At 43.1% G+C, this 25,850-nt stretch overlaps 1 protein-coding gene across 1 annotated transcript in view; it reads right to left on the bottom strand.

Annotated features, from left to right (window-relative positions):
* Nucleotides 1–1,472: 1,472 nt before the first annotated feature.
* Nucleotides 1,473–25,850, bottom strand: part of LOC139385631 (arginyl aminopeptidase like 1) — a 41,807-nt gene continuing 17,429 nt past the window's right edge. Inside the window, exons 3-11 of the mRNA XM_071130861.1 lie at nucleotides 22,394–22,545; nucleotides 20,296–20,412; nucleotides 19,291–19,526; nucleotides 18,823–18,936; nucleotides 17,232–17,344; nucleotides 17,028–17,136; nucleotides 16,643–16,867; nucleotides 15,985–16,127; nucleotides 1,473–5,126 (exon numbers count right to left, since the gene is read on the bottom strand). Coding sequence (XP_070986962.1) covers nucleotides 4,833–5,126; nucleotides 15,985–16,127; nucleotides 16,643–16,867; nucleotides 17,028–17,136; nucleotides 17,232–17,344; nucleotides 18,823–18,936; nucleotides 19,291–19,526; nucleotides 20,296–20,412; nucleotides 22,394–22,545 — 1,503 coding nt within the window. The 3' untranslated portion in view covers nucleotides 1,473–4,832. The remainder of the gene's footprint in view (nucleotides 5,127–15,984; nucleotides 16,128–16,642; nucleotides 16,868–17,027; nucleotides 17,137–17,231; nucleotides 17,345–18,822; nucleotides 18,937–19,290; nucleotides 19,527–20,295; nucleotides 20,413–22,393; nucleotides 22,546–25,850) is intronic.

Below are 25,850 nucleotides of genomic sequence, written 5' to 3'. Positions count from 1 at the left end.
TCATGGAAGGGCATACCCAAGTTCAACTCACAATCGACTCCAACACAGTCATGGCACGACAACCAAGAACACCTGCAGTACTGACAATCCAGAGCGATTAAACCTGTAAAACCTCTGAGACTATCACAGTGCAGGTGCATTTATACGGAGACTTGATTACACACAGGTGGATTGTATTTATCATCATTAGTCATTTAGGTCAACATTGGATCAATGCAAAATTTTATGTTTGGCGTAAAAGCAACACAGCTCATCACCCTGAACACACCTTCCCCACTGTCAAACATGGTGGTGGCAGCATCATGGTTTGGGCCTACTTTTCTTCAGCAGGGACAGGGAAGATGGTTAAAATTGATGGGAAGATGGATGGAGCCAAATACAGGACCATTCTGGAAGAAAACCTGATGGAGTCTGCAAAAGACCTGAGACTGGGACGGAGATTTGTCTTCCAACAAGACAATGATCCAAAACATAAAGCAAAATCTACAATGGAATGGTTCAAAAATAAACATATCCAGGTGTTAGAATGGCCAAGTCAAAGTCCAGACCTGAATCCAATCGAGAATCTGTGGAAAGAACTGAAAACTGCTGTTCACAAATGCTCTCCATCCAACCTCACTGAGCTCGAGCTGTTTTGCAAGGAGGAATGGGAAAAAATGTCAGTCTCTCGATGTGCAAAACTGATAGAGACATACCCCAAGCGACTTACAGCTGTAATCGCAGCAAAAGGTGGCGCTACAAAGTATTAACTTAAGGGGGCTGAATAATTTTGCACGCCCAATTTTTCAGTTTTTGATTTGTTAAAAAAGTTTGAAATATCCCATAAATGTCGTTCCACTTCATGATTGTGTCCCACTTGTTGTTGATTCTTCACAAAAAAATACAGTTTTATATCTTTATGTTTGAAGCCTGAAATGTGGCGAAAGGTCGCAAAGTTCAAGGGGGCCGAATACTTTCGCAAGGCACTGTATGTATACTGTAGCTAAGAAAGTCATTCCAAGTGTATGTTGTGTAGTAAGCTGTTAGTAGCCCATGTGCCTCACCTTAATAATTTGGTATATTTACCCCTCTTAATTTAGCCTACTGTTCTGACTTGGTGGTGTACATGTAGCCTATAGCCTGTTTTAGAGAAATGTAATCATCAAATATTGTAAGAGCTTTCATTGTCTGCTTATATGCACCCTTTATTTAAGTGCAACTTTACTAACAACGGTTTTAGGAAACAGCTCGAAGATTTAACGATGCTCCTACGAAGGTTCTAACAATGAATTTAAGACTAAGATGCTTTTGGGAAACTGGGCCCAAGTGCCATACAGATGCCAACACGAGGCCTATAGGATAAAACCCCCTCAAGTAATAAAAACGCCCTCTTGTGGACTAACAGGCCTAAATAACCTGAGTCGACACCTTTTCCTTTTCACTCACAATATCAACGCAGTTGGTTTTAAAAACCACCAGTCTAGAGGCAAACGTCAATGTTGAGTCTCAAGGCTTTTTTATTACTTGTAAAACATTGGAGACAAACCTGCTAGTCTATCCCCTCTGTGTTGTACAGTAACAATACTGTACATTAAGTAAGGCATCGGAGGATAGCTGAAGACTGTCACCGTTTAACAATGTAATCTCATGTTATCATCAAAACAAACATTCTGCCCCTCACATTTCTATGCTGAGAGGTACAGCCCGTTCACAATTCATAAATAATCATGTTGGGAGGAAACGTTAAAACAAAACGTGTACAAAATCATGGTTAACATTTCAGCCCAGCTATTCATTAATAACAACACTGAAATACACACCCCACCCCTCTCTTTAGTCAATCACAGAATCAAAATGATCTGTAGCTTTGGAAATGGCAGTCAAGCCTGAACGAGAGAAGTCCAGAAGGCAGACACTGTTGACAAGGGTCGCATTCAGGAGGGTGCCACGTTCTATATAGCTGACAACGATTCCTTATTCTCCAGGACAAAGAAACATGTCTGTTCGATAAATTCCTATCTGAAGGTCCTGTAAAGTTGCACGCCACCTGGGTAAGTGGATGCACGTTACAGGACTGAACGTGACCCAGATGAATAGCAGAGCTCCAGTTTGAAGGCACATGTGGCCTTACCCTCTCCCTTCTCACGACAGCCCTATGGGAGAGGGTTTTGCACTGTGGGGGCTGCGTCTCAATAGTGTAAAGTAGTAGGCCTACCAACCTTCCCTACTTAAGGGAGTTGATGAGTAAAAGCAAAGTTGTCAAAGAAGCACACTCCATAATTTAGCCAACTGGACTTTCATTTCAGTAAATGTTCAATTCTTTCAGATAAGTGCAGATGAGGGTAAGGAGACGAGGAAGGCTGTTTAGACTACCGAGACACAGCCCAGGTGTAAAGGGAAGAGAGTGAGCAGGGGGAATTCCACATCTATTGCTGGATAAGCCTTCCTGTTGGATATTCCAAATGTGGAAATAAGCAATTGTAATTATTAAAGGTAGGGTTAAAGTGTGTAGTGTTGAACGTAGCAAACAGAGGCTTGCGTCCCAAATGCTATGGGCCCTGGGTTCGATAGTGTACTACTTTTGACCATAGCCCCATCTATGGTAGCGGTTCTCAAACCTCTCCGCAGGGACCCCCAGCCATTCTATGCATTTGATCTATTCCACACCTAGCTCACCTGACTCTTAGCTTGTCAACTAACCATCAAGCCCTTGACTATGTCAATCAGGTGAGCTAGTTCAGGGCCACAACAAATTTGTGAGATGTCTGGGGGTCCCCGAAGAGGTTTGAGAACCACTGCCCTATGTAGTCTGATCAAAAGGAGTGCAATATGTAGGGAATAGAGTGCCATTTGGGGACAGCAGGGCTCTCCTCTCTCAGACTACAGACTGGGCAGAGGGACATTTGGTGGCTCACTCTCCCTGTAAATTAGTCTAGGGCACAAGCTGCAGGCTCATGAAGCCATAATCCCAGCGCTAAGCAGGACACACAACATGTGTGCAAACAGTCAATAGATGGTTACCTCCATTCATGAAGTGCATGCGCACGCACGCACGCACGCACGCGCGCACACACACACACACACAACATTGTCCTTCCCAGAGAGGTTTCAAACGGTTAGCTTACAAAAATCAGACTCAACATATAAATACGCATATACAGTGCAATTAGAAAGTATTCAGACCCCTTGATTTTTCCACATTTTGTTACGTTACAGCCATAAATCTAAAATGTATAAAATGTTTTCTTCATCAATCTACACACAATAATGGGGGATTTTTTTGCAAACCCCCCCCAAAAAACATAAATACCTTATTCAGACCCTTTGCTATGAGACTCAAAATTGAGCTCAGGTGCATCCTGTTTACATTGATCATCCTTGAGATGTTTCTACAACTTGGAGTCCACCTGTTGTAAATTCAATTGATTGGAAAGGCACACCAATCTATATAAGGTCCCACAGGTGACAGTGCATGTCAGAGCAAAAACTAAGCCATGAAGTTGAAGGAATTGTCCGCAGAGCTCAGAGACAGGATTATGTCGATGCACAGATCTGGGGATGGGTACCAACAAATGTCTGCAGCATTGAAAGGTCTCCAAGAACACAGTGGACTCCATCATTCTTAAATGGAAGAATTTGGGAACCACTAAGAGTCTTTCTAGAGCTGGCTGCCCGGCCAAACTGAGCAATCGGGAGAGAAGGGCCTTGGTCAGGGAGGTGACCAAGAACCCAATGGCTACTCTGATAGAGCTCCAGAGTTCATCTGTGGAGATGGGAGAATCTTCCAGAAGGACAACCATATCTGCAGCACTCCACCAATCAGGCCTTTATGGTAGAGTGGCCAGACAAAAGCCACTCATTAAAAAGGCACATGACAGCCAGCTTGGGTTCTTTGGTCTGATGAAACCAAAATGTAACTATTTGCCTGAATGCCAAGCGACACATCTGGAGGAAACCTGGCATCATCCCTACGCTGAAGCACGGTGGTGGCAGCATCATGCTGTGTGTGATGTTTTTCAGTGGCAGGGACTGGGAGACTAGTCAGGATCAAGGGAAAGATGAACGGAGCCAAGTCCAGAGAGATTCTTAATGAAAACGTTCTCCAGAGAGCTCAGGACCTCAGACTGGGGCGACGGTTCACCTTCCAACAGGACAACAACACCAAGCACACAGCCAAAACAACACAGGAGTGGCTTCGGGGACAAGTGTCTGAATGTCCTTGAGTGGCCCATCCAGACCCCGGACTTGATCCCGATCTAACATCTCTGGAGAGATCTGAAAATAACTGTTCAGCAACGCTCCCCATCCAACATCACAGAGCTTGAAAGGATCTCCAGAGAAGAACGGGAGAAACTAGCCAAATACAGGCATCAAGCTTGTAGCGCCATACCCAAGAAGACTCGATGCTGTAATCATTGCCAACGGTGCTTCAACGAAGTACTGAGTAAAAGGGTCTGAATACTTATGTTTTTATATTTGTTTTTACATTTGCAAAAATGTCTAAACTGTTTTTGCTTTGTCATTATGGGGTATTGTGTGTAGATAGATGAGAGAAAAAAACAATTGAATGAATTTTGGAATAAGGCTGTAATGTAACAAAAGGTGGAAAAAGTCAAGTTGTCTGAATACTTTCCGAATGCACTGTACATACACAGTGTGCATTAGTGTGTAACTGTGTGTGCATGTGTATGAACCCGGTGGTCCTTCGTCACTCACTGTCAGTCTCAGTCAAACACAGATGATGTCTGGCTGAAACTGCAGTCATTTCAAGACTTACAGTTCTTCACCTTTTTCAACATGCCACCCCCCTCTCTCACAGTGTATGTATGTCTCTCATCTCTTCTACCGGCCACTCAGGCGGACACGTTGACGTCACGTAGTGCGATAGTACCAGTCGTGGGGGGGTCGGCGGGCCCCAGTTGGTCCCTGGGGGTGGGACTGGGTGACGAAGGGGTGGGATGTAGTAGGGAGGGGACAGAGCCTGTGGGAGTGGATAAGGCGCTGGTCTGGAACAGGATCTGCTGGAGTGTCCGTCGGAGGTTGGGGTGGAGGCGGGCCTGTGTCTGGTAGAACACCTCAGCTGCAAAGCACTTCATTACCCCGGAACAAAGGTCCTCGTACAACGGGACTGTGTACATCCTCGACGTCTGATGAGATAAAAAAAAATACCAGATAAGGTTTAAATTGTATTGCTGTGTGTTACATTTAAAACACAATGTCATTCGTCTTTGGCACTTACAGGTAGGTAAAAGGTAAAAAGTGACATAAAAGCTCTGCTGCCTAGAGGTCGACACGTAAGCTTGAAGACATATTTTTATAAGATGTTGGCAAGATTTATCAAATTATTCCCATGCACCTGCAAAAAGCTGACACAGATGTGCTTAAAGAAATAAATAATATTAGACATACAACAAATAAATACAATAAATAATAGCAATACACACAGTGTCATTATACACAGTCCAGCAAACTCGTTAACAGCTGAGGGAAGAATCCGGCCTGCTCCACGAGACTCCTAACTTTTACAGAGTGAGACGCCCCTATTAATTTCAATAATTCCTGCCCTGCCTTTCTAAAGTCTTCGAAAGCCAAGTGAACAAACAGATCACCGACCAATTCGAATCCCACTATACATTCTCCGCTATGCAATCTGGTTTCCGAGATGGTCATGGGTGCACCTCAGCCACGCCATCGATAAAAGACAGTACTGTGCAGCCGTATTCATCGACCTGGCTAAGGCTTTCGACTCTGTCAATCACCACATTCTTATTGGCAGTCTCAACAGCCTTGGTTTCTCTAATGACTGCCTCGCCTGGTTCACCAACTAGTTGTCTGATAGAGTTCAGTGTGTCAAATCAGAGGGCCTGTTGTCCGAACCCCCGGCAGTCTCTATGGGGGTGCCACAGGGTTCAATTCTCGGGCCGACTCGTTTCTCTGTATACATCAATGATGTCGCTCTTGCTGCGGGTGATTATTTGATCCACCTCTATGCAGATGACACCCTTCTGTATACCTCTGGCCCTTCTTTGGACACTGTGTTAGCTAACCTCCAGACGGGCTTCAACGCCATACAACACTCCTTTAGTGGCCTCCAACTGCTCTTAAATGCTAGTCAAACTAAATGCATGCTCTTTAACCATTTGCTGCCCGCACCCGCTTGCCCAAAAAGCATCACTACTCTGGATGGTTCTGACTAAGAATATGTGGACAACTATAAATACCTAGGTGTCTGGTTAGACTGTAAACTCTCCTTCCAGACTCACATTAAGCATCTCCAATCCAAAGTTAAATCTAGAATCGGACTCCTATTTCAAAACAAAGCCTCCTTCACTCATGCTGCCAAACATACCCTCGTAAAACTGACTGACAATCCTACCGATCTACACAGTCTATCACAGTGCCATCCATTTTGACACCAAAGTCCCATATACTACCCACCACTGTGACTTGTATGCTCTCGTTGGCTGATCCTCATCACATATTCGTCGCCAAACTCACTGGCTCCAGGTCATCTATAAGTCTTTGCTAGGTAAAGCTCCGCCTTATCTCAGCTCACTGGTCTCCAGAGCAACACCCACCCATAGCACGCGCTCCAGCAGGTATATTTCACAGGTCATCCCCTAAGTCAACGCCGCCTTTCCTTCCAGTTGCCAATGACTGGAACGAATTGCAAAAATCACTGAAGTTGAAGACTTACACCTCCCTCACTAACTTTAAGCGTCAGCTGTCAGAGCAGCTTACCGATCACTGCAGCTGTACATAGTCCAACTGTAAATCTCCCAACTACCTACAGTTGAAGTCGGAAGTTTACATACACTTAGGTTGGAGTAATTCAAACTCGTTTTCAAACACTCCACAAATTTCTTGTTAACAAACTATAGTTTTGGCAAGTCGGTTAGGACAGATTATTTCACTTAAAATTGAATGTATCACAATTCCAGTGGGTCAGAAGTTTACATACACTAAGTTGACTGTGCCTTTAAACAGCTTGGAAAAATTCCAGATAATGATGTCATGGCTTTAGAAGCTTCTGAAACAACTGAAGGTGCCACATTCATCTGTAAAAACAATACGCAAGTATAAACACCATGGGACCACTCAGCCGTCATACCACTCAGGAAGGAGACGCGTTCTGTCTCCTAGAGATGAACGTACTTTGGTGCGAAAAGTGCAAATCAATCCCAGAACAACAGCAAAGGACCTTGTGAAGATGCTGGAGGAAACAGGTACAAAAGTATCTATATCCACAGTAAAACGAGTCCTATAATCGACATAACCTGAAAGGCCACTCAGCAAGGAAGAAGCCACTACTCCAAAACCGGCATAAAAAAGCCAGACTACGGTTTGCAACTTCACATGGGAAAAAATATTGTACTTATTGTACTTAAAATATTGTACAAAAATAGAACTGTTTGGCCATCGTTTGGCCATCGTTATGTTTGGAGGAAAAAGGTGGAGGGCTTGCAAGCCGAAGAACATCACCCCAACCGTGAAGCACGGGGGTGGCAGTATCATGTTGTGGGGGTGCTTTGCTACAGGAGGGACTGGTGCACTTCACAAAATAGATGGCATCATGAGGAGAAAAATTAAGTGGATATATTGAAGCAACATCTCAAGACATCAGTCAGGAAGTTAAAGCTTGTTGCAAATGGGTCTTCCAAATGGACAATGACCCCGAGCATACTTCCAAAGTTGTGGCAAAATGGCTTTAAGGACAACAAAGTCAAGGTATTGGAGTGGCCATCACAAAGCCCTGACCTTAATCCCATAGAAAATGTGGGCAGAAAGAACTGAAAAAGCGTGTGCGAGCAAGGAGGCCGACAAACCTGACTCAGTTACACCAGCTCTGTCAGGAGGAATGGGCCAAAATTCACCTAACTTATTGTGGGAAGCTTGTGGAAGGCTACCCTAAACGTTTGACTCAAGTTAAACAATTTAAAGGCAATGCTACCAAATACTAATTGAGTGGATGTAAACTTCTGACCGACTGGGAATGTGATGAAAGAAATAAAGGCTGAAATAAAGCATTCTCTCTACTATTATTCTGACATTTCACATTCTTAAAATAAAGAGGTGATTCTAACTGACCTAAGACAGGGAATTTTCACTAGAATTAAATGTCAGGAAATGTGAAAACTGAGTTTAAATGTATTTGGCTAAGGTGTATGTAACCTGCCGACTTCAACTGTAACTCATCCCCATATTTGTTTTTCGTCTCTTTTGCACACCAATATTTCTACTTGCACATCCTCATCTGCACATCTATCACTCCAGTGTAAATTGCTAAATTGTAATTACTTCGCCACTATTGGCCTATTTATTGCTTTACCTCCTTACTTAATTTGCACACACTGTATACATATTTTCTATTGTGTTATTGACTGTACGTTTGTTTATTCCATTTGTAACTCTGTGTCTTTGTTTTTGTCGCACTGCTTTGCTTTATCTTGGCCAGGTCGCAGTTGTAAATGAGAACTTGTTCTCAACTGGCTTACCTGGTTAAATAAAAGGTGAAATAATAACACAAAATAAATACAAATAATTCCCTGGGCGTAAGCATGCTGGCTCCATGAGAGCCTCACGCTGCTCAGTTCAGAATTACACTCTTGTTCTATTTTAAATATTGAGGTGCAGCTCGAGAACAATCGTCTTGCGTTAGCCAAAAGTTACATGTCCAGTGTAGCAGGTAAAACCCCCACTGTTTTCCTGATGCCTCTGTGTAGCTCTTTTGTAATGCGCAACTGAGAAATCACCACTGTTTTTTTGTCACCCGTTAACACTCATACAAATAAATACTTTTAAAAATGTATTTTGTATTTATCCATTATTTTACCAGGTAAGTTGACTGAGAACACGTTTTCATTTGCAGCAACGACCTGGGGAATAGTTACAGGGGAGAGGAGGGGGATGTAAATTGTAAACTGGGGATTATTAGGTGACCGTGATGGTTTGAGGGCCAGATTGGGAATTTAGCCAGGACACCGGGGTTAACACCCCTACTCTTACAATAAGTGCCATGGGATCTTTAATGACCTCAGAGAGTCAGGACACCCATTTAACGTCCTATCCGAAAGACAGCACCCTACACAGGGCAGTGTCCCCAATCACTGCCCTGGGGCATTGGGATATTTTTTTAGACCAGAGGAAAGAGTGCCTCCTACTGGCCCTCCAACACCACTTCCAGCAGCACCTGGTCTCTCATCCAGGAACTGACCAGGACCAACCCTGCTTAGCTTCAGAAGCAAGCCAGCAGTGGTATGCAGGGTGGTATGCTGCATATGCTCCACAGCCTGCATGATGGTGGTAATTTCACTGCTTTGACTTCCTAGAACTGAATGGCCTAGGTTACTCAGCTTGCAATTTTTAAGAAAAGGCTCAAATGAAAATGAAGGGCCTTCTATGTGTGTTGTTGTAATACATTTAAGTTACATTTTAATAAATAAATGCTACATTTACTCCAAAAGGTATTTCTGAATGGAGACTAGTGGAATCTAAGTCAATCTATCTTCTAGAAAACATTAGTTTACATGTTCCCTCAATCCCCATCCCTCCCCTTTAATACTCTCATTACATTTATTTAATTTGGGGCGGCAGGTAGCCTAGAGGTTAAGAGGGTTGGACAAGGACCAGTAACCGAAGGGTCGTTGGTTCGAATCCCCGAGATGACTAGGTGAAAAATATGTGTAGTCACTATTGTATTAACATGTTGTTACATAGTAAATCAGTAATTGCACAATAATAGAGTGAGTGGAAAAATAAATGCATGTAAGGCAGGACCAAGCTCGGTCCTGGGGCCTCCCAGGGATGCATGTTTTGGTTTTTGCACTACACAGCTGATTCAAATAATCAACATATCAAGCTTTGATTATTTGAATCAGCTGTGCTTGTGCATAAACTATAACGTGCACCCCTAGGAGGCCCCAGGACCGAGCTTGGTCCTGCCTTACATGCATTTATTTACCCTGTTTTTTTTATTTAACTAGGCAAATCAGTTAAAAACAAATTCTTATTTTACAGTGATGGCCTACCCCGGCCAAACCCTCCCCTAACCCAGACGACATTGGGCCAATTGTGCGCTGCCCTATGGGATTCCTGATCGCGTCCGGTTGTGATTGCGCCCGGGAACGAACCAGGGTCTGTAGTGACATCTCTAGCACTGAGATGCAGTGCCTTAGACTGCTGCACCACTCGGGAGCCCTATTAGTTGACTGACAGAAATCTAGCTGCAGATTCTACCTTATTGAATGAATTACAGATCTTGAATGGATTATGGTCATTGTAGTTAATTACATTTACTGTGCTAAACTGTAGACACCCCTTCAAATGAGTGGATTTGGCTATTTCAGCCAGACCCGTTGCTGATAGGCAGGGGCGCAACTTTCACTGGCGCAGCTTAAACATTCTGAAATATAATTTTTGTCCCCCCCGGTTTTATCATCGGAATGTGATACAAAACTAGGCAACGGTGTGCTTTAGGACCATGCGGATGGCTTCGATTGGTCGGGAAGGATGTTTGGAGTGTTGATCCTACTGGACACACCTACTTATTCAAGGGTTTTCCTTATTTTTACAATTTTCTACATTGTAGAATAATAGTGAAGACATCAAAACTAATGAAATAACACATATGGAATCATGTAGTAACCAAAAAAGTGTTAAACAAGTCTAAATATATTTAATATATGCTGAGCACTATTTTGGCTGCTTTTCCTTCACTCTGCAGTCCAACTCATCCCAAACCATCTCAATTGGGTTGAGGTTGGGGGATTGGAGGCCAGGTCATCTGATGCATCACTTGCCTTCTTGGTCAAATAGCTCTTACACAACCTGGAGGTGTGTTGAGTCATTCTCCTGTTGAAAAACAAATGATAGTGGCACTAAGCGCAAACCAGATGTGATGGCGTATTGCTGCAGAATGCTGTGGTAGTCATGCTGGTTAAGTGTACCTTGAATTCTAAATAGATCACTGACAGTGTCACCAGCAAAGCACCCCACACAATCACACCTCCATGCTTCATGGTAGGAACCACACATGTGGAGATCATCCATTCACCTACTCTGGGTCTCACAAAGACGCGGCAGTTGAAACCAAAAAAGATCACATTTGGACTCATCAGACTAAAGGACAGATTTCCACCGGTCTAATGTCCATTACTCGTGTTTCTTAGCCCAAGCAAGTCTCTTCTTATTATTGGTGTCCTTTTGAAGTGGTTTCTTTGCAGCAATTCAACCATGAAGGCCTGATTCATGCAGTCTCCTCTGAACAGATGATGTTGACATGTGTCTGTTACTTGAGCATTTATTTGGGCTGCAATCAACTCTAATGAACTTATCGTCTGCAGCAGAGGTAACCCTGGGTCTTCCTTTCCAGAGGCGGTCCTCATGAGAGCCAGTTTTTTCATAGCGCTTGATGGTTTTTGCAACTGTACTTGAAGAAATTTTCAAAGTTCTTGAAATTTTCCGCATCGACTGACCTTCATGTCTTAAAGTAATGATGGTTTCTATTTGCTTATTTGAGCTGTTCTTGCCATAATATGGACTTGGTATTTTACCAAATAGGGCTATCTTCTGTATACCACCCCTATCTTGTACACAACACAACTGTATGGCTCAAAACGGATTAAGGAAATAAACTCCACTTCTTTAACAAGGCACACCTGTTAATTGAAATGCATTCCAGGTGACAACCTCATGAAGCTGGTTGAGAAAAAGACAAGAGTGTACAAAGCTGTCATCAAGGCAAAGGGTGGCTACTTTGAATAATCTAAAATATGATTTCGATTTGTTTAACACTTTTTTGGTTACTACATGATTTCATAGTTTTGATGTCTTCACTATTATTCTACAATGTAAAAAATAGTAAAAGTACAGAAAAACCCTTGAATGAGTAGGTCTGTTCAAACTTTCGAATGGTACTGTATATTTATTTATTTATTATGTCTCCCCCACGTCTGAAACCAAAGTTGCACCTCTGGTGACAGGTGTATAAAATTGAGGACACAGCCATCACATCTCCATAGATGAATATTGGCAGCAGAGTGGCCTTACTGAAGAGCTAAGTGACTTCAACGTGGCACCGTCATAGGATGCCACCTTTCCAACAAGTCAGTTCGAGCTGCCCCAGTCAACTGTAAGTGCTGTTACGTGAAGTGGTAGGCCACACAAGCTCACAGAACAGGATCACCAAGTGAATAAAAATCGTCTGTCCTCAGTTGCAACACTCACTACCGAGTTCCAAAGTTGCCTCTGGAAGCAACGTCAACACAACAACTGTTCGACGGGAGCTTCATGAAATGGGTTTCCATGGCGGGGCAACCGCACACAAGCCTAAGATCACCATGTGCAATGCCAAGCGTTGGCTGGAGTGGTGTAAAGCTCGCTGCCAATAGACTCTGGAAACGCATTCGGGAGTGATAAATCATGCTTCAAAATCTGACAGTCCGACAGACGAATCTGTGTTTGGCGGATGAACGCTACCTGCCCGAATGCATAGTGCCAACTGTAAAGGTTGGTGCAGGAGAAATAATGTTTTTATGGTTCTGGCTAAGCCCCTTAGTTCCAGTGAAGGGAAATCTTAACACTACAGCATACAATGACATTCTAGAAGATTATTTCCTTCCAACTTTGTGGCAATAGTTTGGGGAAGTCCCTTACCTGTTTCTGCATGACAATGCCCCTGTGCACAAAGCGAGGTCTATACAGAAATGGTCTGTCGAGATTGGTGTAGAAGAACTTGACTGGCCTACAAAGAGCCCTGACCTCAACTCCATTGAACACCTTTGGGGTGAATTGGAACGCCGAATGCGAACCAGGCACTAATTGTGTATAGTGTATGTAGAATATTGGCTGTTGGAAACTACAACTCCCTACTACTTTACTGACTTTATTGTCCCTATGGGGAAATTTTGTTGCAGTGTCATGTACACATTTAAAGTGGCGTTTAAATACAAAACAAAATGGACAATACAACTTTCATAACAGTTACATACCAAAATGTTTTTTTAATAATAATTATAATAAAGAAATATAACTTTTAAAGGGACTAGCCTCCTGGTCTTACGGAGTCGATAGGAACATTAGCCCAAGCTATTGATGAGGGATATCAGACCTGGCACCAATGGTTGTCTAGTTCTGTTTTTCCTGCTGAGGGGTGCCCTATACCTGTGCCCAGAGGGGAGTAGTTTAAAGTCCAGCTACAGGGGGTGGCTTGGGTCTAAAATTATTTTATGAGCCTTACGAAGGGCCCTGACCTTAAAGATCTCATCCAGGCCTGTCCGTTTGACTCAAAGTACTTTGCTTGCTGTGGTAATAATCCTTCATATTTATCTAGCTGACAGTGGCATTGCCAAACCAACAAACAATACAAAAAGTGAAAATAATCTCAATGAAAGATTTGTAAAAACAGAGCCAGTATAGTACAGTCTACATTAAAAGATCCCAGCTTTTTGAGTCCAACAGCCACAAAACCAGCCCCCCATCTAAGGAGAAGTCCCGAATGAGTCTCTGTGCCAGAATGTAAGGCTGGATTGTGTTGAAGGCAGAAGAAAAGTCAACAAACAGAACCCAGACATGGGATTTGGCTCTAGATGTCTATAGACCATGTTAAGGAGTGTAAGAATGGCATCACCAACTCCTCTGCTAGGCTGATAGGCAAACTGAAATGGGTTGAGAAGCTTCTGGGTGATGCTGAGAATTACTTTTCATAAGTTTCTCAAGGCATTACATTACTAAGGATGTCAAGGCGACAAGGCGGTAGTCATTCAGCACAGAGGGATTAGGTGCTTTAGGAATGGGTATAATTGAGTTTTTCCACAATACTGGCACGTGTTGCTGGTCAAGTGAGGATTGGAAAATGTCTGTAAAAACACCAGCCAGTTGTTCAGCACAATGCTTTAACATGTCCACTTATTTTATCTGGGCCGAGGCTTTTGTATGTGTTACATCCCCTGAACAACTTTAAAACATCAGACTGTTTAACAACAACTCTCTCAAACATGTATCTCTGACACAAAGTTGTCTGATTCAAATCTTGAGGAGAAAACATTCAGTTGATAAAGAAGCTTACAGCTACAGGGGTAAAAGCCCCCACAGTACATCATGTTCTAGCCCTCATATCCCCCAAGGTCAGCACTGGTTTTTCCCCTGCCTATATGGGGGGCACTATAGCCATGGATTTAATCCCTTGCCAGGCCACCCTTGCGTTTCCTGAGGAGAGGGTCCTCTCCACCCTTTGCTTGTATGCCTCCTTGTCCGCCATCTGTCTTTTGATCTCACGTTGTACATCTCTTAAAGCATGTCTATCACCCCCAGCATAAACTGATCTCACCTTGTACGTCTCTTAAAGCCTGTCTATCACCCTCAGCATAAACTGCCTTCTTCCTATTAAGTAGTGATTTTAGATGTTTTGATACCCAAGGCTTATTGTTAAGGAAGATTTTACAGGTTCTAGGAGGCACAACTGACTCAACACAGAAGTTCACATAGTCTGAAACAACACCTGTGAGTTCATCAAGATCAGAGCTGCTGTCCTCAAATACCTCTCACATAGTACAGTCCAAACACCCCTGGAGACCAAATACCTCCCACATAGTACAGTCAAAACACCCCTGGAGACCAAATACCTCCCACATAGTACAGTCAAATCACCCCTGGAGACCAGATACCTCCCACATAATACAGTCAAAACACCCCTGGAGACCAAATACCTCCCACATAGTACAGTCAAAACACCCCTGGAGACCAAATACCTCCCACATAGTACAGTGAAAACACCACTGGAGACCAGATACCTCCCACATAGTACAGTCAAAACACCCCTGGAGACCAAATACCTCCCACATAGTACAGTCCAAACACCCCTGGAGACCAGATACCTCCCACATAGTACAGTCAAAACACCCCTGGAGACAAGTGATACTGTTGTCATTCCAGATCTGGACAGTTTTAACTGTGGGTTTCTCCCTCTCCAGGAGCCGACGGTAGGTTGGCCTGAGGTAGACCACATTGTGGTCTGATGTCCCCAGGGGAGGTCTAGTGGTGGCAGAGAACGCATATGGTATTGTCCCATGGCACAAATCAAGAGTACTATTTTTCCCAGTGTGACATTTCATATACTGGTGGTATTTGCGCAGGACTTTGTGCAAGGTACAGTTGTTAAAATCCCCTAAAATAAATTTGGGTGCGTCGGGGGAGATGGATTCCAGTTTCTGTGACAGATTATAAATAATCTCTGATGCCTTTGTTATATTATCTTTAGATTGAATGTACACAACGGTAACAAACAATTGGGGGAACTCATGGGTGCAGAGAGCAAGGTCGCAGTGACACAGACAGCAGTTCAATGTCGGGGGTACAGAGTGTCTCTCTTACCAGGATCCATTTACACCACTGGTCCCTGACAAGCAGGCAGATGCCCCTGTCGTGAAGTTTCCCTGTGACTGTCAGATCACGGTCCGCTCTGACCAGAGTGAACCCGGCCGGCTCCTCTTCTCTGTACGGGACTCTGTCATCCAGCCAAGTCTCAGTAAACGCCAGCAAACAGGCCTCCCGATATTCGTGTTGGAAGTGCAAATTCGCTGACAGCTCATCCGCTTTCCCCCTCAGTGACTGAGCATTAATCAGCAAGGTGGTGGGTAAGGGAAGTTTGTTCTTCCATTTTTTTAAGTCTTTGTCTGATTCCCCCGCGTTTTCCACATTTGCATTTGGGTTTGTAATCCATTCGCAGACAATCAGGGATTAGATGGGCCATTGGGATATCCACGGCGTTTGTGTTTGAGTTGCATTGTAGTAAGAACCCCCTGCTGTATTGGATTCCGCTGCCAGCAGCATCGCTCAGTTTGGAATTTGTTCAGATTTCTCTCTACAGAAACTGCACATTGAGCTCACAGGAAAAAAACAGAATGAAATAGAATTCAAATAATTGAACCGACGTCGGTCAATTTGTAATAATTGGAATAGGGTGCCATTTGGGGCGTGCCCCCTCCGCCTGGTTCAGTCACCACTCACGTGTTTGTGCAGGAAGCCGCGGATGCGGGGCAGGTCCGGGTAGAAGCTGTTCCGCACCACGATCTGCAGCCAGCGGATCCGCACCTCAGCATTCATCTCATCCAGCTGGGCCGAGTAGCAGCGTGACAACTGACCCATAACCTCTGACACACACAAACAAGCATCCCATCACTCTCTGGGGTAGCTTGATTTACGCAACATTTCACTTGGTACAACGGAACCAATGGAATAGTCCCAAAAGATGCAGAAATACACAGCGCTCATGTGTTTGAAGCCAGGGCCCGTATAAATAAAGCGTCTCAGAGTAGGAGTGCTGATCTAGGATCAGGTCCCCCCGTCCATCTGAAAGGAAAAGCATATCCTAAATCACTCCTACAGCAACACGCTGGTCTGGTACCTACCGTGTGGGAGGGGCGAGCGGTCCTACAGTAGCACGCTGGCCTGGTACCTACCGTGTGAGAGGGGCGAGCGATCCTACAGTAACACGATGGTCTGGTACCTACAGTGTGAGAGGGGCGAGCGGTCCTACAGTAACACAATGGCCTAGTACCTACCGTGTGGGGGGGTGGCGAGCGGTCCTACAGTAATACGCTGGTCTGGTACCTACCGTGTGAGAGGGGCGAGCGGTCCAACAGTAACACGATGGTCTGGTACCTACCGTGTGAGAGGGGCGAGCGGTCCAACAGTCTGTCCAGGAAGAGAACGGTCTGGAAGGTGCTCCAAGAGGAGAGGTTAAAGTTTGCGATGGCCTCAGGGTCCGGGGGTTCGCTGGCCCACAGGTCACACAGACTCTGGACGGGACCGGTCAGAACCCCCCCGGCCGAGAGGTCCGGTTCGCACAGAGGGGGGCCACAAGCGTTCAGCCACCGCTCAAACTCCAACCCTGAGAGGGAGAAGAGAGAGGAACAAGTATATACATTTTCAGTTCTGTGGGTTCACACGAAAACAGAGAATAATTTGACAATGCTATCCAGCACTTGAACAAGTTTGGTGGAAGAAAATGTCCTTTTCCCATGAACTGGTAATGTGAGTGACAGACTCACCCTCTCTCTGTGCCACACAGCTCTCCTTCAGCTCCGGGAAGAAGCACAAGAAGAAATCGAGCAGGTCCTGGGCCACAACACTGCTGAACTTAAACTGCTCTATGTAGGCCTGAGAGAACATGACACACTTTCAAGTGATGTGGTGTGTCTGTGTGTGTGTGTGTGTGTGTGTGTGTGTGTGTGTGTGTGTGTGTATGCGCTTACCCTCAGGAAGCTGTCGAAGCGCTTGACATTGCCACAGAGTTGAGAGAGGTACGAGACGAAGCAAAAGCCTTTCTCATAAGTGAACAAGTTCATCAGACTACTGGGATTAATACCTAAGGGAAGACAAGAAACAGACGAGGGAGAGAAAATGGAAGAGTTGTCCTCATTTAAAAAATAACATTTTATTTGTGAAGCACAATTACACAGACTATATGTGTGTGTGCGTGCATTTATCCACCAACAGTGAGGAGAACAAGTATTTGATAACCTGCAAAATCGGCAGTGTTACCTACTTACAAAGCATGTAGAGGTCTGTAATTTTTATCATAGGTACACTTCAACTGTGGGAGACGGAATCTAAAACAAAAATCCAGAAAATAACATTGTACGATTTTTAAGTAATTCATTTGCATTTTATTGCATGACATAAGTATTTGATACATCAGAAAAGCAGAACTTAATATTTGGTACAGAAACCTTTGTTTGCAATTACAGAGATCATTAGTTTCCTGTAGTTCTTGACCAGGTTTGCACACACTGCAGCAGGGATTTTGGCCCACTCCTCCATACAGACCTTCTCCAGATCCTTCAGGTTTCGGGGCTTACACGGGGCAATACGGACTTTCAGCTCCCTCCAAAGATTTTCTATTGGGTTCAGGTCTGGATGGTGTTCTTGGGGTTGTACTCATCCTTCTGCTTCCTCCAAACACGGCGAGTGGTGTTTAGACCAAAAAGCTCTATTTTTGTCTCATCAGACCACATGACCTTCTCCCACTCCTCCTCTGGATCATCCAGATGGTCATTGGCAAACTTCAGACGGGCCTGGACATGCGCTGGCTTGAGCAGGGGGACCTTGCGTGCGCTGCAGGATTTTAATCCATGACGGCGTAGTGTGTTACTAATTGGTTTTCTTTGAGACTGTGGTCCCAGCTCTCTTCAGGTCATTGACCAGGTCATGCTGTGTAGTTCTGGGCGGATCCCTCACCTTCCTCATGATCATTGATGCCCCACGAGGTGAGATCTTGCATGGAGCCCCAGACCGAGGGTGATTGACAGATTGATCTTGAACTTCTACCATTTTCTAATAATTGCGCCAACAGTTGTTGCCTTCTCACCAAGCTGCTTACCTATTGTCCTGTAGCCCATCCCAGTCTTGTGCAGGTCTACAATTGTATCCCTGATGTCCTTACACAGCTCTCTGGTCTTGGCCATTGTGGAGAGGTTGGATTCTGTTTGATTGAGTGTGTGGACAGGTGTCTTTTATACAGGTAACGAGTTCAAACAGGTGCAGTTAATACAGGTAATGAGTGGAGAACGGGGGGCTTCTTAAAGAAAAATGAACAGGTCTGTGAGAGCCGGAATTCTTACTGGTTGGTAGGTGATCAAATACTTATGTCATGCAATAAAATGCAAATTAATTACTTAAAAATCATACAATGTGTTTTTCTGGATTTGTGTTTTAGATTCCGTCTCTCACAGTCGAAGTGTACCTATGATACAAATTACAGACCTCTACATGCTTTGTAAGTAGGAAAACCTGCAAAATTGGCAGTGTATCAAATACTTGTTCTCCCCACTGTATCACCCCTACCTGGCTCAAATTTGACCTGCAGCTTGCTGACAGGGTTGTTGTCTCCTAGGAGACGCATCTGTCTATGCAGGGCGTCTAGACGGAACACCGTCTCCAGACAGGTGAAGGCCTCACCTTGGGAAACACAGGGATGAGGGATTAGCTGTTGGCATGTTTGTTTGTGTGTGTGTCTGTCTGTAGTGATACACCTCTGTACTTAGGTGTGTATGCTGTATATACACACCATATGCACCATGGGGGTGGCAGGTAGCCTAGTGGTTAGAACGTTGGGCCAGTAACTGAAAGGTTGCTGGATCGAATCCCCAAGATGACAAGGGAAACATCTGTCGTTCTGCGCCTGAACAAGGCAGTTAACCCACTGTTCCCCGGTAGGCCATCATTTTAAATAAGAATTTGTTCTTAACTTTTTTTTATATATATATGCCTTTGTGCCTAGGTGTGTGTGTGAGCGTGCGTATGTATACACACCGTAGGCCTCGGTAGTGATGCGTCTCTGTGCGTAGGTGGCCAGTCCCTCGCTCAGCCACATCTCTTCCCAGGTGGCGTTGGTGACCGCGTTGCCGAACCAGCCATGGGCAATCTCGTGGATGACGTCGATCAGCAGGAACTCCCGGCTCTCCAGGATGGAGGAGATGATGAAGGTGAGGCAGGGGTTCTCCATGGCCACGATGGGGAACGACGGAGGCAGGAACACTATGTCGTACCTGTGTGTGACCAGGGTGGCGGAATGATACGAGGCTTGTCGTGTGGTTAATTCAGGACTGCTTCCAATATTACACACTATTCCTTATATAGTGCAATACTATTGATGTCAAACGAAGTGCACTATATAAGAATTAGGGTGAAAGTAGTGCACCAGATAGGGAACACGGTGCCATTTGGGACACAGGCCGGGAAGTGCATTGAAATTCAATTAATGAATTATACAACTCTCATTTGGACATAACAGAACTTTTTCAATGTATGAGTAGACATGAAGTGTACCTCCTCAATTGACTGAGTGGGACAGTTTTCTGGTTTGTTCTCTTTTATAGCATGTTTTGTATGGTTTCAGCTCCATCTTCCATCTCCCTAGCATGACTTAAAAGCCCTGTAAAGTTAACAATTCATGTAAACTTGTAGATATGGAGAATTTGTATCTGTAACTGCAAACACTGTACAATTTAAATCTGAAGACTGTCTAGCCATGTGAATTTGGCACTTACTGTAAGTGTATTTTGGGGATTGTGTGTGTTCTGTCTGTACTCTATATTATTAATTGGTATGGCTAGCTAAACCAAATCGACCAAAATACTACAGAGGCCATGGACAAACATAGACACTCCAACTTACCCAGACCTAAGGGATAGAGTAGCTGAAGTGTGTGTTATGCATAAGTATGTCACAAAAACTTGACCTGTACCCTTCATGCATTGTTCTATATTTGATGTTGAGATTATTTGTGTGAGGCAAAAATAAATGTATTGCTCTAACCTTCCCCACACATAGGGTCCGAAGAGGTCCTCGGCCACATTCAGCCAACGCTCCACGCTACCCCCTAGCTTGCTCACAGCACAGGTCAGTACACACGGCTCTGCCCACACCCGGCTCCTGCCAGAGGAAGATAGCCGGGATGTATTCATTAGTGCAAACCATAGCAAAAACATTTACAACAAAAATGTTTCTTATAGGTAGTCCCCTCCCAGTTTCGGGTCATTTGCTTCCATTTGGTTCCTAGTGAGGTGAAACATTTCCCCTATAGATAGATAATACAAATGACATGCTATTTGGGTGATTCCACGCCAGCCCACTCTGGAAATGTGATGTACTTGTAGAGTTCATGGTTTTAAACAATATGTCTAAAAATGAACAAGATCAAAACGGGTAATTGAGATATTCCTATTTTTTTAAAGTTGAATACATTTGTGACATTTCAGGATCTAGACATACTCCATATTTTAGAGCACACTATAAGCAGCATAATGACTCCAAGATGTTGTCTGTATCATGTACGGTTCACACATCATAGGGTCTTACAGTATAATGACACCAAGATGTTGTCTGTATCATGTAAGGTTCACACATCATAGGGTCTTACAGGATAATGACTAGATGTTGTCTGTATCATGTACGATTCACACAATAGGGTCTTACAGTATAATGACTCCAAGATGTTGTCTGTATCATGTACGGTTCACACATCATAGGGTCTTACAGTATAATGACTCCAAGATGTTGTCTGTATCATGTACGGTTCACACATCATAGGGTCTTACAGTATAATGACTCCAAGATGTTGTCTGTATCATGTACGGTTCACACATCATAGGGTCTTACAGGATAATGACTAGATTTTGTCTGTATCATGTACGATTCACACATCATATAAGGTCTTACAGTATAATGACTCCAAGATGTTGTCTGTATCATGTACGGTTCACACATCATAGGGTCTTACAGTATAATGACTCCAAGATGTTGTCTGTATCATGTACGGTTCACACATCATAGGGTCTTACAGTATAATGACTCCAAGATGTTGTCTGTATCATGTACGGTTCACACATCATAGGGTCTTACAGTATAATGACTTCAAGATGTTGTCTGTATCATGTACGGTTCAGACATCATAGGATCTTACAGGATAATGACTAGATGTTGTCTGTATCATGTACGGTTCACACATCATAGGATCTTACAGTATAATGACTAGATGTTGTCTGTATCATGTACGGTTCACACATCATAGGATCTTACAGTATAATGACTAGATGTTGTCTGTACGGTTCACACATCATAGGGTCTTACAGTATAATGACTCCAAGATGTTGTCTGTATCATGTACGATTCACACATCATAGGGTCTTACAGGAGGGCATGTATAGGTCTAAAATGCCACTTACATCGTGATTTTTGAAAAATAGTTTGTGATACAGATGTAAAAAGCACATTGAACATCCTTCCTCCCAATTAAGTTTTTATGTGAGAATTGCCAGAACAATCTGAGACACCAAAAATATTTACTGTCCACGATGGCGTGGAATCGGCCCCTTACATGTGAAAATCTCATGTGATGCTGCTGATTTGGTCACTATTGCAAATATGTGAAGGTCTGGACATTGACACATGATAATATGCAGAAGCATAGCACCAGTATAGGGGCATGAAACTCAAGTCCTAGAGTGCCACAGTGTCAGCTGGATGTTGTTCTTTCCTTTATATTGGTGTCCGATTTACACCTAGGAAACAATGGTGTGTGGACTTCCTTGCTAATCAATGACTTAATTTATCAATTAAAAGGTAAGGGAGGAATGACAACCAACAGTAACTGCAGGCCTCAAGGTCTGGAGTTTGACACATTCATGACAAAAGGTTGCATCACAATAATATCTCTACTACAGTATCTTTCTCCTGAAGTCGACACTCCTCATTCACTACTTCTCACAAATCTTAAAGCTTTGGATTGGTGGAGGCATTGGCTAGTTGGAGTGTCCACGATATATGCCAGTCATTTCCATTCAAATCAGTGAAGGGATGGGAAATACTGCTTAATATTCATGTACTGGACCTCGGTCAGGTCACTCCCACTGACCTGGGGCCGATGTCGACGTGCTGCAGGTCTCCTGCCACCAGTGCCACCAGGTAGGCTGGGACGGGGTACTCCATGGAGAACTGGAACACCCTGTCCTGCTTGGAGTAGGCACTACGGGAGGCACTCATCAACACCGTCACACCTTCCGGCACCTGCACACACACAAACAGGCTCACAGACATGTACGTACACACACAGACATGAACGTACACACGCTCGCACAGAAACATATTATGAAACTCATTTTGACAAAGGGAGATCATGTTAAAGCAGGAGTTTCACAGGAAAATGGGTGCTAACGAGACAACAGAAGGGAAAGTGAGATGTAGATTGTGAAAAGCAGGATGAGATTAAAGAAACAGTGGTGTAATTCTATAAAAGCCATTTTATTTAGACAAAACAGATTAAAACGGAGAGAAACCAAGACAGAGGGTGGGAGCAAATAAACCAGATTAAGATTACAACAAAGTGAGATTAACGGGGTGAAAGGGAGATTATAACAAGAGATTAGCATTGGGAATTATATTAAAACGCCAAGTGAGATTTACAGTGTGTTTTTTTTCTTAATTTAACTTTTACTTATTTCGGGAAACCCATTGAGACCAGTGTCTCAATTCTCATGAGGACAACAATACAACAAATACAAAATTATCAGCAAAAATGTAATAAACTACAAATTACAGAATTAACACTACAGTTTGAAACACCACAAATACAATTATTTACATTCAATCAAAAACAGTGGGGTGAATGAGAATGAAAAACGTAGAGAAAGACAGGTAGACAGAGACAGATCAACAGAGCAATGCAAAGCTGATATCACCGAGCCAGGGTTTTCTTACCAGTGATGTTGTGGTAAAAGAAAAAGGTGATTTGACCACCCCAGTGGGTGGCCAACCACTTATATCTGATAAGTCGTCTCTGAATATACAGTGAGGAAAAAAAGTATTTGATCCCCTGCTGATTTTGTACGTTTGCCCACTGACAAAGAAATTATCAGTCTATAATTTTAATGGTAGGTTTATTTGAACAGTGAGAGACAGAATAACAACAAAAAAATCCAGAAAAACGCATGTCAAAAATGTTATAAATTGATTTACATTTTAATGAGGGAAATAAGTATTTGACCCCTACTGCAAAACATGACTTAGTACTTGGTGGCAAAACCCTTGTTGGCAATCACAATCAATATTTATGCAACCCCCATAAATATTTGTCTAGTGGAGTATTTTCATATAATCTCAGTGATCATTGTCCCATAGTATGGTATTAGATACGAAACAGCAACATACTAATCCTCATTTAATTAAGAAGAGACATTTTTAAAAGATTTTACATGTTCTACTCTGATTTAGTCACGGTCTCCTGTATTCCTGACACTGAGTTGGGTCTAGAAAATATATCCTCCATATTTATTCCTCTGGAAGATAAACATGCCCCTTTTAAACAATTCAGAGTCAAAGATAGATTGAACCTTTGGTTTTCTTTGGAATTACCTGTGCTCATTCAGAGGAGAAATCAGGCCTGGGCCAAAGCAAAGAAAACTGACTGTAATCTTTCAGACAATTGACAAAAAGATGTACCATCTGAATTAACAATGCTAAATCAAGCTACTTTTTAAGCTCTGTCTCTCTGACTCTGCTGGTGATCCTTCTAAATGTTGGAAAACAGTAAATGTACTGAAGAGTACAAATTCCTCTTCGTACCTGCATAAGTTCTGTCTGACTCTGGCATCATAACTGAGAAGAGATAAGTTATGCTTTGCTATGCTTTTAAATCATCATTTTATCTCTGCAGGCTTTCTATTTGAGAGAAACGATGGTGTAGTTGACTCTAGGTCAGTTAATCGACTGCTCTACCCTCTGCCAGCCTCTACTAAACTTCCAGTAAATCTTTGTTTTTTATTTAAACAATTTACTATCTGTGATGTGCTAGATGCCTTGCGTAAGATTAATGTAAAAAAAATCCACTGAAGCTGATATGCTTGATCCATTTTTGCTGCAACTCTGCCCCCAATTGATGAATCATTAACCAATGTTTTTTACCTGACGATTATATCTGGTACTATCCCCAAGGTTTGGAAGGCGGCCTATGTACTCCCCCTTCACAAAAGGTGCTGACCCCTGTGACCTAATAATTATCGACCTATTTCTAAACTTTCTTGCCCCGCTAAAATATTAGAATCTTTGATTAATTCTCAGCTAAGATCTTTCTTATCTTTATTCTAAATGTACATCAGTTGGGTTTTAGACCAGATCATAGCACTATCTCTGTTGCATCCCTAGTTTTAAATGTGGTTTTAGTTTTAACTGTATGGATAAAATAAACATTGTGCTGCCCTCGATACTGTTGATCCCTCACCGCTAATTGAGACTTTCCTTAAATGGCCTAGAACAGACTGCATGTAACTGGTTTAAAAATTATTTGACAGATAGAAATTAATGTATATCTACTTACGGCATTAAATCAGGTTTCCTGGATATCACAAAAGGTGTCCCGCAGGGGTCCATTCTGGGTCCTGTACTTTTTACATTAACAATATCAACTTGTCTGTAAAAAAAAACAATGTACCTGCACTTGTATGCCGATTCCATTCCTTTACTTTAGCTTTGTGTGTATTGTTGTGGAAAAGTTAGATATTACTTGTTAGATATTACTGCAGTACTTTGCTTCACATAACATCTGCTAAACACGTGTATGTGACCAACACAATTTGATGCCAATGATACTGTTGTATATGCTATTGCCCCCACGGTTTACCAGGCTCTATCTGAACTACAGTCTGCCTTCATTGTATTACAGAAATGACCGTAAATTAGTACTGACTACAGGTAAAACTAAGTATATGTTGTTCTCTACAGCGCATACAAATAATTCTGATGATTGAAGCATATGTACTTTGGATGGTGTCCATATTGACCATCTCCCTGCTTACAAATATCTGTGCCTCTGGATAGATGAAAAGCTATCTTTTAAAAAGCATATTGATGAGTTAGTTAAGAAGCTGAGAATAAAAATGTGCTTCTTCTATAGAAACAGACCCTGCCTCTCGCTAAATAATAGAAAGCAGATTATTCAGTCGACGTTCCCATCGGTCCTAGAGTATTGCGACGTCATCTACATGAACTCAACTGCCACTTCATTAAAACCGTTAGATGCAGTTTATCATAGAGCACTGTGCTGTATTACAGGTGACAGTTTAAGTACTCATCACTGCATTCTCTCCCAGAAAGTTGGTTGGCCCTCTTTGATATCACGTAGATAAATACATTGCTATGTTTTCATGTATAAAGCCCTTTTACAAATAGTCCCACTGTTCCTAGCATCATTACTAAACTTTAGACATAAGGAGTTACCACACCTGGTCTCAGGGATGAGACCTTTTGGTCTCTACGGAGGTGGTAAATCAGCTTTTAGTTTTCGTGCACCTTACTTTTGGGACAATCCTCAAAATGTT

Source organism: Oncorhynchus clarkii, chromosome 27, assembly GCF_045791955.1.
Source record: "Oncorhynchus clarkii lewisi isolate Uvic-CL-2024 chromosome 27, UVic_Ocla_1.0, whole genome shotgun sequence".
Lineage (NCBI taxonomy): Eukaryota > Metazoa > Chordata > Actinopteri > Salmoniformes > Salmonidae > Oncorhynchus > Oncorhynchus clarkii.
Note: the sequence above shows the minus strand (reverse complement) of the source record. Positions and strands in the feature narration are given on the sequence as shown.